The sequence below is a fragment of the Pelodiscus sinensis genome, chromosome 16 (assembly GCF_049634645.1).
Source record: "Pelodiscus sinensis isolate JC-2024 chromosome 16, ASM4963464v1, whole genome shotgun sequence".
NCBI lineage: Eukaryota > Metazoa > Chordata > Testudines > Trionychidae > Pelodiscus > Pelodiscus sinensis.
Genome location: NC_134726.1, coordinates 17,772,860 through 17,785,549, shown reverse-complemented (window position 1 = coordinate 17,785,549; position 12,690 = coordinate 17,772,860). Strand labels below are relative to the sequence as shown.

At 43.8% G+C, this 12,690-nt stretch overlaps 1 protein-coding gene across 1 annotated transcript; it reads left to right on the top strand.

Moving 5' to 3' along the window:
• The first annotated feature begins 8,706 nt into the window (after nucleotides 1–8,706).
• On the top strand, nucleotides 8,707–12,099 carry TNFRSF17 (TNF receptor superfamily member 17). Its single transcript, XM_025188867.2, has 3 exons — nucleotides 8,707–8,836; nucleotides 9,174–9,311; nucleotides 10,734–12,099. Exons 1-3 carry the CDS (start codon nucleotides 8,719–8,721, stop codon nucleotides 11,003–11,005), a joined length of 528 nt encoding a protein of 175 aa, XP_025044652.1. The 5' UTR covers nucleotides 8,707–8,718; the 3' UTR covers nucleotides 11,006–12,099.
• Nucleotides 12,100–12,690: the final 591 nt, after the last annotated feature.

Below are 12,690 nucleotides of genomic sequence, written 5' to 3'. Positions count from 1 at the left end.
TGGCTCCAGCCCTCATCTGACTGCCATGGTCTGTTCTCAGCTGCTGTGCTCCTAGAGTAGACCCTGTGGTGGCCCAACTCCCATCTGGCTGCAGGAAGGGCTGGCAATGTCCCTGATCCTGCTGCAGGATGGGTTGGAGGGAAGATCATGATCTGGCTGTGGCGATCCTGGTTCGGCCCCTTCTTCAGCCACTGCTGCCCGGGTGCAGCAGCCCACCCCAACCAGGTAAGGTAATCTGGCTCCAGACCCCCGCCCACATACTCTACTTCCCACCCCCAGCACTCTGCCCTGCCTCCTGCACCTCCCACACACTCCTTCTACCTGCCCTGAGCCCCTTATACACCCCACTCCTGACTCCTGCACCCACACATCCACAAACTGCACCCCTAGCAGCAGCAGAAGTCCCATTAAATAAAGTCTGTGAGTTTGTTTCATTGATGCTATTATTAATCATTATGCCAATTATAAATAACTAGCCAATTAGCCAGTCATAAGACGGGATTTTCAGGTCTCTCCTCCACGTCGGTTTTCTCTTCTGAGCCTCCAGTCTCTCGTTCCGTCTCTCGTTCCATCTCTCTCTCTCTCTCTCTCTCTCAGCTCTCCTCCGCTTCCTGCCTTTCTCTCTGTCTTTCTCTTTCACTTCTCCTCCCCCTCCTGCCTCTCACTCGGGGGACCGCGGAGCCCAAATCGCTGTTTGGGCTCCGCACTCCCCGTGCTGCATGGGGGGCGCGGAGCCCAAACGGTCACTTGTGCCACTTGCTCCCCTGCAGTGGCCTGGCTGAGCAGCGCAGAAGTCAGCTGAGCGCCATGGCGGGAGGTGAAGGGGTGCGGGGCGATGATGTTCACGGCCAGGGGGCGGGGCCTGGAGCCGCTGTCACGCCACACGTCACCGTCCCGCCCCCCTTCGCCTCCCACTGTGGCACTCGGCTGATTTCTGCACTGCTCAGCCGGGCCGCCGTGGGGGAGCAAGCGGTGCAAGCGGCTGTTTGGGCCCCGCACTCCCCATGCAACATGGGCCGCCCAGAGGGAACAGCCAGCATTTCGGTGTTACAGACTCTCAGACACTGGGCTACTATATATATGATAAGTTGTATATTTTTAGTCATGAAAATGGGCATTATTATACTGGCTCTTTGTTGACCTCTTGTTCAAGTGTTGCTGACCTCTACTCTATGAAATAACAGTATGAAAGCAACACACTTGCAATGACAAAACAGCCTGTGCATGCTGGTAAGAGAGAAAAAAAAAATTCTGAGAAAACTTTCTGAGTTCCAGACTTAACAGCTTAATATGAAAACAGCTTCAACTATTTCTACAATAGCACTCAAAGCTTCATATGTTGTCTCCCTTCTTGTAGCAAAATCAAAAAAGCCATACATGATTGCAGAAGATTTTATTCTGCCTGATGCTATAATGCTTGCAGAAAACATGTTTGATTAAAAAGCATCTGATACTTAAGAAAGTACCCTTATGAAATGGCTCTGTGTGTTGTAGAATTGAAGAATTAGCTGAAGATATTCCCTCTCCACTGGTAGACAAACTTAAAATGGCAAAAACATTAGTCCTTTCTGATAGAGTTCATGGTTTCAGCTGATTGCTTATGTTCACACGTTTCTTTCTGATCATTCCTTCTTGCCTCTGTGTTTGACAATACTGTGTGGTTAGCTCAACTTGCCTACTTCAGCTATATTTAGCAAGCTGAATGATCTAAATTTGTCCATGTAAGGGTGTGCCACTGACATTCTGAATCTGTGACAACTTCAACCTCATTAATGTGTTTGCACACATCAGTAAATGACATAAAACACATGTTTAATACAGTACATATAGGCACATGATGTTACCATATACTATATTACACAGAGCAGTATAAACATGTCATTTTCTGTACGAAATTTTAGTTTGTACTGACCTACCTAGTGCTTTTTATGTAGCCTGTTGTAAAACAAGGCAAATGTCAAATGAGTTGATGTAATCTCTTGGAAGACCTCTGCATATCCCCTGGGTACAGGCATTCTGTGTTGAGAACCACAGTTCTAGGGCTATGTCTGGAGTGCAGAATTTTTCCAGGATAATCCCGAAAAAACTGCCGCTTCCAGGGAACATGTCTGTTTTCTCGAACAGTTTCTGAAAAAATTGGGCATGTTCTTTCGGCATCCCCATATTCCTCATTTTATGAGGGATAAGGGATCTTCTGAAAGATGAGGTTTTTTCTAACATTTGGCCCGATGTAGATGGTCCAAATGTTGGAAAAGCCGCCTCTTCCAAAAAAACAAGTGGAAAAAGATATGCAAATTGTGAACCGCAATTTGCTTATCTTTTTCAGAAAAAGAAACGCAGTGTAGACATAGCCTAAATGGGTATGTGGTGGGAAAAAAAAAAAGACTAGCCTGGGATCAGGGTGACAAAATTATCCATTTTTCCTTGTTTTCTTTTTTAAAAAATTGATTGTTGTTTAATAAATTGTAATAATCAGTGGGTCAGGGAAGCATCCAATGTGAAGAGAACACCCCAGAGAGTGGAAACCCAGCCCCTGCCCTAACTGACTGCAACAAGGTTAGGGGCCAAGTCCCTAGGAATCCTGGGTCTAGTCTTGTTGGAGTTACGAGGACTCTGCCACACACAGGAGAGTGAAAGGGGAGCTCTTGAGGCCAGGGAGGCCTCTGGGTAAAGGAAGTGGGAGCGGGAACTCAGATCCTTTTGCTAGCCCATTTCACCACGGCGGTGTAGAAGCCAAGAAAGTTCCCTTCAATAGCGGGACCCTTCCTCCACTTAGGCTACGTCTAGATTACCTCCATCTGTCGGCAGAGGGATGTAAATGAAGCACTTCGAAAGTGAAAATGAAGTGGGATTTAAATATCCCGTGCTTCATTTGCATAATCACACAATGGCGCTCTTTCAAAAAAGTGCTATTTTGAAATTGGAACCACAGTCTAGACACAGTTCTTTTGAAAACGGGGTGCTTTTTCGAAAGATCCTGTAAACCTCAGAATCTTTTGAAGAAGTGCCCCATTTTTGAAAGAACAGCGTCTACACTGCAGTTTCAATTTCGAAATAGCGCTTTTTTGAAAGAGTGCCATTACGTGATTATGCAAATGAAGCATGGGATATTTAAATCCCGGCTTCATTTGCACTTTTGAAGTGCTTCATTTACATCCCTCCGCTGACAGAGGTATGTAGTCTAGATGTAGCCTTACACTTATGCAGTTCTCTCCCAATGGAGCTATTCTGCAGGACCTAGGTTCCCCAGGGCTGAGTTCTTCACACTCTAGAATCAGATGAGAGGAAGCACGTGCACACGCACACACATTAACAAAGCACACCTGAGAGGATTGGTTAATCAGCACTCAAGCTGACCCTTTAAATGGTCCAGGACTCAATAGGGTGGGTTAAACAGCAATTTTAAGCTACTACCCTAATATGCCCTTTGACTCAGCAGGCTGGACTAACCAGCACTTTTAAGCTTCCACCCTCATATGCCCCCAGATTCAGCACGTCCCTATTCCCACTTTCACATCATGAGCAAACCACAAGGGGAGAGCGGAAAAAAGCAAGAAAGAAGCAACCAGCTTAACCACGAAAGTTATTTATTTCTAGGGAGTAACTATTACAAGAGGAGCCAAAGAAAAAAAACAAGTTACAATACTAAATCTTAACTTAAATTTGATTACAAAAGTTAGGGCTAGCAAACCATAACTGAACACATAAGACAGGCTGAGAAGGCTATAGGTGAGAGAGGAGCTTGTGAAGTTTGAATTGATCAGGGACCCAGGCTGTGTTGACATCTGAGGGCTCACAGGGCTGGAGACAAGCAGAGCCCCTAGCACAATGGCTATGTCTAGACTGGCATGATTTTCCGCAATGCTTTTAACGGAAAAAATTTTCCGTTGAAAGCATTTGCAGAAAAGAGCATCTAGATTGGCACGGACGCTTTTCTGCAAAAGCACTTTTTGCAGAAAAGCGTCGTGCCAATCTAGACGTGGTTTTGCACAAGAAAGCCCCGATCGCTATTTTCGCCATTGGGGCTTTTTTGCGCAAAAGTTTTTAGCTGTCTACACTGGCCCTCTTGCACAAAAACATTTCCAGAAAAGGGCTTTTGCCCGAACGGGAACGTCAAAGCATTTGCGCAAGAAGCACTGATTTCAGACAGTAGAACGTCAGTGCTTTTGTGCAAAATCAAGCGGCCAGTGTAGACAGCTGGCAAGTTTTTGCGCAAAAGCAGTTGCTTTTGTGGAAAAACTTGCCTGTCTAGACGCAGCCGATCAGTAAGGAAAAGATGAAGGTCCAACAGAACTAATGCAGAATTTGGATCCAAGCATCAGAACCCTTAACTGAGCATGGGTATGGGATTTTGTAGGGAAACAGGGATTTAATGGAGGACACTAGATTTATTTATGGGTAAACTGATGGTTCAAGGGCATATAACAAAGTTGTTTTATTGAGGCTAGACAATAGGAACTAATTATTTCTGGCTATAGGTGGTGATTCTTCAAGAAGCTCATAATGCAATTAGGCAGCATCATATTTTGGATACCAACTGAGGGTTTATTACTAGAATTGGCATGATAATTACTGAGCTGTATATGTGCACATGTGGGTTCATTAACATCTGAAGTAGAGAGTTCCCATCAGTCAATGCTTCCCTGTTTTTTGGTTTCAGAGTTCAGTGTGGTTTTTGCCTTAGAACGTCTGTTCTGCATTCTGTATACTAATGGAGATACCTTTCTTTCTCATCATTGATGCAAATGAGGCTATGGGAGTTTCCTTAATCCTGTCATCCTTGACTGGAGGGTTTGGGTGTGTATTTCTGTAGCCAGACAGACACATCAATCTTGCTTGCCCTCTGAGATGTCTGTATACAGGGCAGAGAAGGAACAATAAGGAAAATCAGCATAGCCATTAAGCTTTGATCTGCTTTGATGCGAGATCAGGATATGCGAGTTTTTCTCTGACTCTGAGTAACGATTAAGGCAATAAGCTGAGCTCGAGGCTGCAAGAAGTGCCCGGCTGGCACCCATGTTGATACGAACACACACAGCTGTCCCTGGGAGAGGAATCCCCCACTGAGAAAAGAATGCCCAGTACTTCCAATTTAATCCTCTCAACTCTCTCTTACAAGTGTAAATTAAGTTCACAACTCCCTTGTAAGAACTGGTGTCACAAAAGACAGACCAGCACCATTTGGCATCACAGATAAGAAAGAGAAATACGTGACCCAATGGGTATAAAGATGGGTACAGCAGCGCACTCACTTTTGAGTGTCAAACTACCCTCTACCTGCTGGTCGGGTTAGGTGTTTTGACCTCCCAAGGTTCCACGGGGACACCTACCTCGTATTTTCATCTTTCCGAGGAATTGAGGGACCGATCCTGGCCTGACACGCTGGGACCGAGCGACGCAGAAGCGGGTAAAAATTGTACCCGTATGTGTCCTTTTGTTTTAGTGCATGCATAGAATAGAGCTCTTTAAAGATTAAGCTGTCATTCGGTACCATTATTCTCTATTTTCTATCTTTATTTTCTTTGTAACCATTTTTTTAAAGATCTCTATATATCTATATCTATATTATATTTGCCAGCAGTTAAGAAATAGAACAATAGCCATTGCAACCATATGATTTATAAGCTTCCTCAATAAACCTGTAACTGTTTAAGCTTTAACCTGACTCCTTCGGTTGCTGTAACAGAACCAGGCACAATTTAAAAGAATTTCAGCCGGTCTTAAGGGACAGATATAGGGAGAGCTTGGGCGTTTGGATTTGTGTCACTCCCAGGTGGCAGATCCACTGGGGCACCATTCAGTCTTTCCCTAAGGCTGCCCGCTGCGAAGGAATTACGAATTCTAGCAGCTGAAATCTAAGGTGTTATAAGCTCTCCCTGTATACTCATTGGGCGCCCGTCAACCTCCTCCAGGTTGCCCGCTGCAAGGGACCCCAGTCCCAGCAGTTGAAGTCTCGGGCGTATAGCACACGCACACACACACACACACACACACACACACACACACACACACAATATAGGAAGAGCTTGGCCGTTTGGATTTGTGTCACTCCCAGGTGGCAGATCCACTGGGGCACCTTTCGCTGCCCGCTGTGAAGGAATTACGAATTCTAGCAGCTGAAATCTAAAGTGTTATAAGCTCTCCCTGTATACTCATTGGGCGCCCGTCAACCTCCTCCAGGTTGCCCGCTGCAAGGGACCCCGGTCCCTGCAGTTGAAGTCTCGGGTGTATAGCACATACACACTGCCCTGACCGTCGGCTGACAATTTCCCCCCTTTTCGTTGCTTTTTGTAAGTCTTTCCTCTGATTGGCTTCGGTTCAAGCAGACGCTGTGGGGGAAGATCTTTCATGAATCACACAGACTGAATACTATGCTTTGGTTCCCTAAGAACACAGCTGGTACAGGTTGTACCTCCCTCGTCCAGCACCTTTGGGACCTAACTGGTCCCGAACAAGGGGATTTGCCAAACAGGGGGAAGTCCCTCTCAACATGGCTAGTGTTGCCCCCCGCTGAGACTCCAGCCAAGGCCTGCTGCTCCTGCCCAGCCATGGGACTGCAGGCTGGAACTCCATGACGGCAGCGGCTTCTGGGGCTGCTGATGCTCCGTGGCTTCTGGGGCTGCCAGGGCTCCGCATCTGCTGTGGCTTCTGGGACCAAGACTCTGTGGCTGCTGGCCCCCCACTATCGTCCGGCAGCAGGGGCCAGAACTCTCTCTCTCAACACGGGGCTGAGTCACATCCCTCCTCCCTCACTCCTGCCCTGCAGCCCGATCTCCTTATACCTCAACTCTGCGGTCCAGGAACATCTGTGGTTCTGCCACCCCACGGATGTTGCCGGACCACAGAGTCCCGGTTAATGGAGGTACAACCTGTAGGTAACATCTATAGAAACCATCTTTGCTTCATTTTTCTGTCTCTTCCATTGTCTTACTCCTAGGTCAGAGCCGTGTCTCTGAGAGCTCAGCTCATAGTAAAGTCATCTGACACCTCTTAGCTTAGTTATATGGACACAACCTTACTCAATTCATGTATTCAGCTTCCTCTGCAGTTAGATGTTCATTTTCAGTCACTGAGATTCCTTTTTGCGTATGTAGGGTCATCCATACCAATGTATTGATTTCAGCCTAGGAATGCTGTGTCTCAAATACCTAGCTGGATCTTCCATGTCTTAGAAAGAAAATGAATTATTTTGCCCCAATGTATAGCAATGCCAAGGTGCTAGGTAAAGAGTCACAGATTGCTCATAGAAAATATCACAGACTTCATGACTATGAATTTTCCATTCCTTCAATAAATAGAAAGTTAACCAGTGAAGTCCCAGGCTTCATTTACCTCTGGAAGTTGGTCCTTCTAGTATTTATCCATGCTGGCCACAAACTACAAGTTACAATGAGCTAAACAGTCATGAGTTTCCTACTACTACACTTTCAAGTCTTATTTCTTCCAACCCTACTTTGCCTCCACGATATTGCAAAGAAAGTGAACCCCCTCCACCTCCAAACCAGCAGATCTTGGCTAGTTTGGCCAAATGGGAAAAATTCCATTCCAATCCCAAAATAGCAATAGGTCAGATCTGCAGCATCTGAAAACACAGCTTCTGTACTGCAAGTATGGGGAAGAAGAGTGGGACAGCTTGAAAAGCTGAGGAGGAATTTAAAAATGTGTCAGGGAAGGAAACTTGAGAAACAATCAGTTTGCCTACTCCCCCAGCCCAACCAATGGGAAGTGGAGGATCCAAAAGGAGGAGGGGATAGTTCTTGTCTCAACAAACATGCATTCTGCAGTTGTACTGACTTTGTCACCTCCTGTATCCATTAGACAACACAGCCCCTTTTGTCTTCTTTTTCTCGTTTATTCATCAGCAATACAGTATGTTGTTTAGTGATAGCAATGGAACAGAAAAAAATATAAATTAAACCAACGCTTCATGGAGAAGTTTCGTGGGCTACAAAGAGATCCATCAGCTTGGGAAAAAGAATACAACAAACTCATGAACACAGGCACTAACTCTTAATGAGAATACTTGTTTGGGAATCCTCAGACTTTTTCTACCCTCTGTACTAGAGATATGAATGCGTTAAGCAGTTACCCAGTAAGCATTACCCTTACCAGGTGATGCTTACTGGATAACAGTTAATTTGTTCTGTGGGAGCAGCGTGTGGCTGTGCCAGCCTTGTTAGTCAGTCCAGTGTGGGGGCTAGGAGTGGGAGCCCCATGGGCTAGAGCAGTGAGACCCTGCTTAGTTGGTTAACCAGTTAATTGTTAGGCCACCTTAACGTTTTAATGGTTAAATGAAGTTAACCGGTTAAATGTTGCGTTGGCCTGACGTTTTCTCGGTTAACTGATTAACCAGGATTTTATATCACTGCTTTGTTCTGTTTCACACCTGCTTGAGAAATGTCCTCTATAAATAATCAGTTTCTGTTTCAGGCAGAATTTACATTGAAAATTACTTCCATCCAGGTGGATGGTCCTTCCAGAAACTTGAATCTGCAATTGCTAGTCAAATGAGCAGTCGTAGTCCCTTGAGAGGACTCAGGGTGAAATCCCTATTATTTAATATACTCTTTTCAAGACGATCCTTGATGTTTAGCCGCTGTTACTAGTCACACTTAAACCTGTTTTTACAAAGCGAGAAGTGGAAACATTCTTCTTCCTTAGCTTGCCCTTATTCTTTAACAATTTCTGTCTCTTCCTAGTTCACGAATTACTGACCTGATGGCTCAACATTGCTTCAAAAATGAGTATTTTGACAGCTTGCTGCAATCTTGTATACCATGTCACCTTCGATGTTCCAGTAAGCCACCTTTTTCATGTCAGAGCTATTGTAATGAGAGTAAGTACCAATTCTGTAACATTATTTGTTTGTGCTTGCATTTTTACATTTGTACTTTGCATTGATTCTAAAGATAAAACATGAAAAATGACACTAAAGTTTACAAGACCAAATAAAAAATCTGTACAAGACTGAAGACCTAAACGTAATATTATATATATCAAGTGAACTATGTTAGGAAAGAAAAATTTTCAAGCTACTGAGTTGTCATTCACCAGAAAAAGAAATTTGTTCTTAAAGATGTGACAGGTTTATAGATTAGGTCATGTATTTATCAATAATTGATTGTTGTTTTTAATGCACATAATATTTTCCTTTATTTTATAATGTGCTACAGGTCCAGTGCAGGTGTCAGACAGAATTATTTGGATTGGTTTGGGAATAGGAGTGATTTTAACATTCACAGTGTTCATATTAATGGTATTGTTTAAAAGGAAGCGCCCAAAACTATCAAAGGAAGAACTGAAAAATGCAGGTAGAAAAATATGAATATAAATAAATACAACTCTTTGTAAAATATTTTAAGATTGTTATGAATTTCTGCTATAATTTTGAATATAGCTTACATCATCCGATTCCAATAGTTTTACTCTTGGTGGAGAGTACGTTATTCCACAAATAGACCCACTGAAGTCAATGGGGCTGTCGGAAAATGTACTTCACAACATGGGTAAGGATATCATTGTAGCAGGTAATAAGTGGGGCCCTCTGGTCTTGGTTACATAACACTTGTTTTTTAATTTTAATATATGGATTAACTTGCTTATCCTATTTTGCTTTGGGAAATTGTCTATGAACTCTTAACAGAATTTCTGTGTCAAAGGCCTAGTCCTTCTGCCATTGAAGCCAAAAGGAATTTTTTCTGGCTAGAGAATAAAAATGGAAGATTAGCCTCATAGCGTGTACAGTATTTGTTTTGATTCAACTCATCCTCGTAGCCATATCTAAAGTATACTGGAAGATTTACCTGGCATTGCTCAGGTCCTTAACTCAATTTTTGTTTTTTGGAAAATAAAATGAAAATGTACATGCTCTGGGATGGGGGTGGGGAAGTAAAGTTGAGTATGCAGGGTGCCCTGGTGAGAGTGAACTATCCCTGCCCTCTCTCACCATAGCCATTGGGGCCAGGTAAGAAGTGCCTATCCATGGCTATTGCAGCTCCAGTGGTCACAGGTGGGGGAGAGGTGCATATTCCGTGACTGGGATAGGTCCAAGCTTGTCTGCCCGCTGTGCTACCCAGCCAGATTGAGGAATGCAGTAAACTGTGCACTTTCTCCTTGGTCCCTGACGAAGGAGAACAGCCAGCACTGTAAGAATCTGGGGTGAGCTTCAGCCCCCCTCACTGCCCTCCGTAAAGTACACCTGATGGGTGGGAGGGTTGGGGCTGAGGCAGTTCTGGAGGTGGGGGATGCCTCCATATAGCCCCTTTCACCTGCCCAGTGATTCTGTCTCTTTTCTGCATGGATTTATGAGAAGCAATCCCATTCCAAGAACATCCCATTTTCCTGGCACAACCAAACCCCCCACAACAAAATTTATTGAGTTAAGTTTTAAGTTATAATAAGAGAAAGCTGTATACCTAATTTGGTGGTCCTAGCTCTTACCATTTAGAAGTTCTTGAAAAGACAGAGAGAGAGGCGCACTCAAATTTATAGTAGATTTTCTCTGTGGACGCTAACAATTTTTTACCTTTTTCATATCCATATTTACAGCAAAGATGCTTGTTAATTATATACTTAACATAGAAAAAATAATGTAATATAGTAAATATATAAGCTCCACATATGCCCACCCTAAATTTGGGAGCAGGAGACATGTTTAGTAGATTTTATGACTTGGCTTCACTGACTGAGATAGCATGACATATGAACTAAAATATATTTTCATATCTTCACAGAGTCTGTAGTGGAGTTGAATGTTATACTCAAGGCAGATACTGAGAACAGTGTGAATACAGATATAATTGGAGATTCCCTTGAAAGTGAAACATCACTGATGTATTCAGTGGAGGAATGCACTTGTGTGGACTGTGGCTTTGTGAAACTCCAAACTGGCCTTGATACTTCATTTCCATTACCAGCCACAGAGGAAGGAGCTACTGTTCTGGTCACTACAAAGACTTCTGAATATTGCAGCTATATTCCAGAGGCTATGACGACTCACTCATAGGGAGATAGAAGATGGTTTTGCTACATAATAATCAGCTCCACTAATATATGTATACTCATAAATCTCATTATTTGCTCTCAGTAGAGAAGGATAGTACATGTGGTTTCTTTATAGCTCTTGCATTTAACTTTCATTGGTATTATACTGTTTCTAATTTTAGTCTCTTGTGGGAGCTATTTACTGGAACTTACAAGCTATAAGTATTTCTATGTGGGGAAAACTTTTCTTCACTATCATTAAAAACTGTATTTACCAGTCAAATGGTTTAATGTGCATAAATACCATCAATAAGCATCTTAAATATATTTTTAAATAGAAGATTTATTTGACGTTGCCTGGGTACTTACCTCAATAAATTTTGTTGTGGGGGGGAATGAAATGAAAATGTACACACTTCATCCAAATCATTGCTCTGGGGAGGGATTGGGAATGAGAGTTCAGTATGCAGGCTGTCCCCAGGGAGAGAGGACTACCCCAGCCCTCTCTCACTGCAGTAGCTTGAGGCTGAGAAGCACTTCTCTATAACTGCTGCAGCGTCAGCAAGCACAGCCAGGAGACGGGTGCATGTCCCCTGGCTGAGGGACCAATAGACACACAGACAAACAAACTCTCTGAAATATATAGTAGATAGCTGTCCCTTTCTCACCTCTGCCCCCTGATGGCCCAGGGGGGTTACACATGTCCTGGTCCTAATCTCTGCCCCCTTGCTGCCCTCTTGTGGTCATTCTGAAGTAGAAATGTCCCTCCTGCAAAACCCCTCCCTTTCCATTTTATGAGAAAAAATCAAATTCCAGGCAAATCCCATTGTCCTGGCACAACCAAACCCTTACCTTACCTTAAGTTATAATAAGAGGAAGCTGCATATCAAATTTGGTGGTCCTAGCCCTTATCATTTAGGAGTTCCTGAACAGATGGACAGACAGATGTGCATCTCTCAAATACATAATAAGATTTCAATTGCAATTCTATGTTTAACATTGAAATTAAAACTGTGATTAATCACGTTTTTTTATTGTGATTTGTTTTTTGAGTTAATCATGGAAGTTAACTATGATTGACAGCCCTAATAGTTCCTCTAGATGCACAATAATGTAAATGAATTGAGAATTTGATCTAGTGTCTCTTTTTAACTAGTTTTTATCTGACACACTTCTATTGCTCTGTTAAGAAACTTATAAATACTTGTTTATATATTTAAAGCCTGACTAGAGACATTCCCCTATTCCAAGGGAATTTCTGAAGGAGGGCCACTTAGTGAATTTTAGAAGTGCCCTAGAGCGGGTGGGGCCAGGAGACTTTGCATGCTCCCCCGCCCAGAAACCCTGATTGGCCTGATGGTGGGGGAATGCGTGAAAGTCTCTCCTACTCCTGCCTGCTGGAGCGCCAAGTGCCTGGAGGGAACCACCAGCTGTTTTGAACGGTTGGTTGGTATCCCTGGCAGGGAAGGAGACTTTGCATGTTTTCCCATTCCCAAGACAATCATGGCCTGGGAGTGGGGGAGCAGATGAAGTATTTGACCCTCCCCCCCATTCCCACCCTTCCAGATGTGTGTGGTGCCTAGATAGAAACGCCAGCTATACTGAACAGCTGGCAGTTCTCTCTAGGAGCTGCATGCCCTTGGTGGGATGGAGGACACTTTGCACACTCCCTCCATTCTCAGAACTCATTTGGACTAGGGGTGGGGA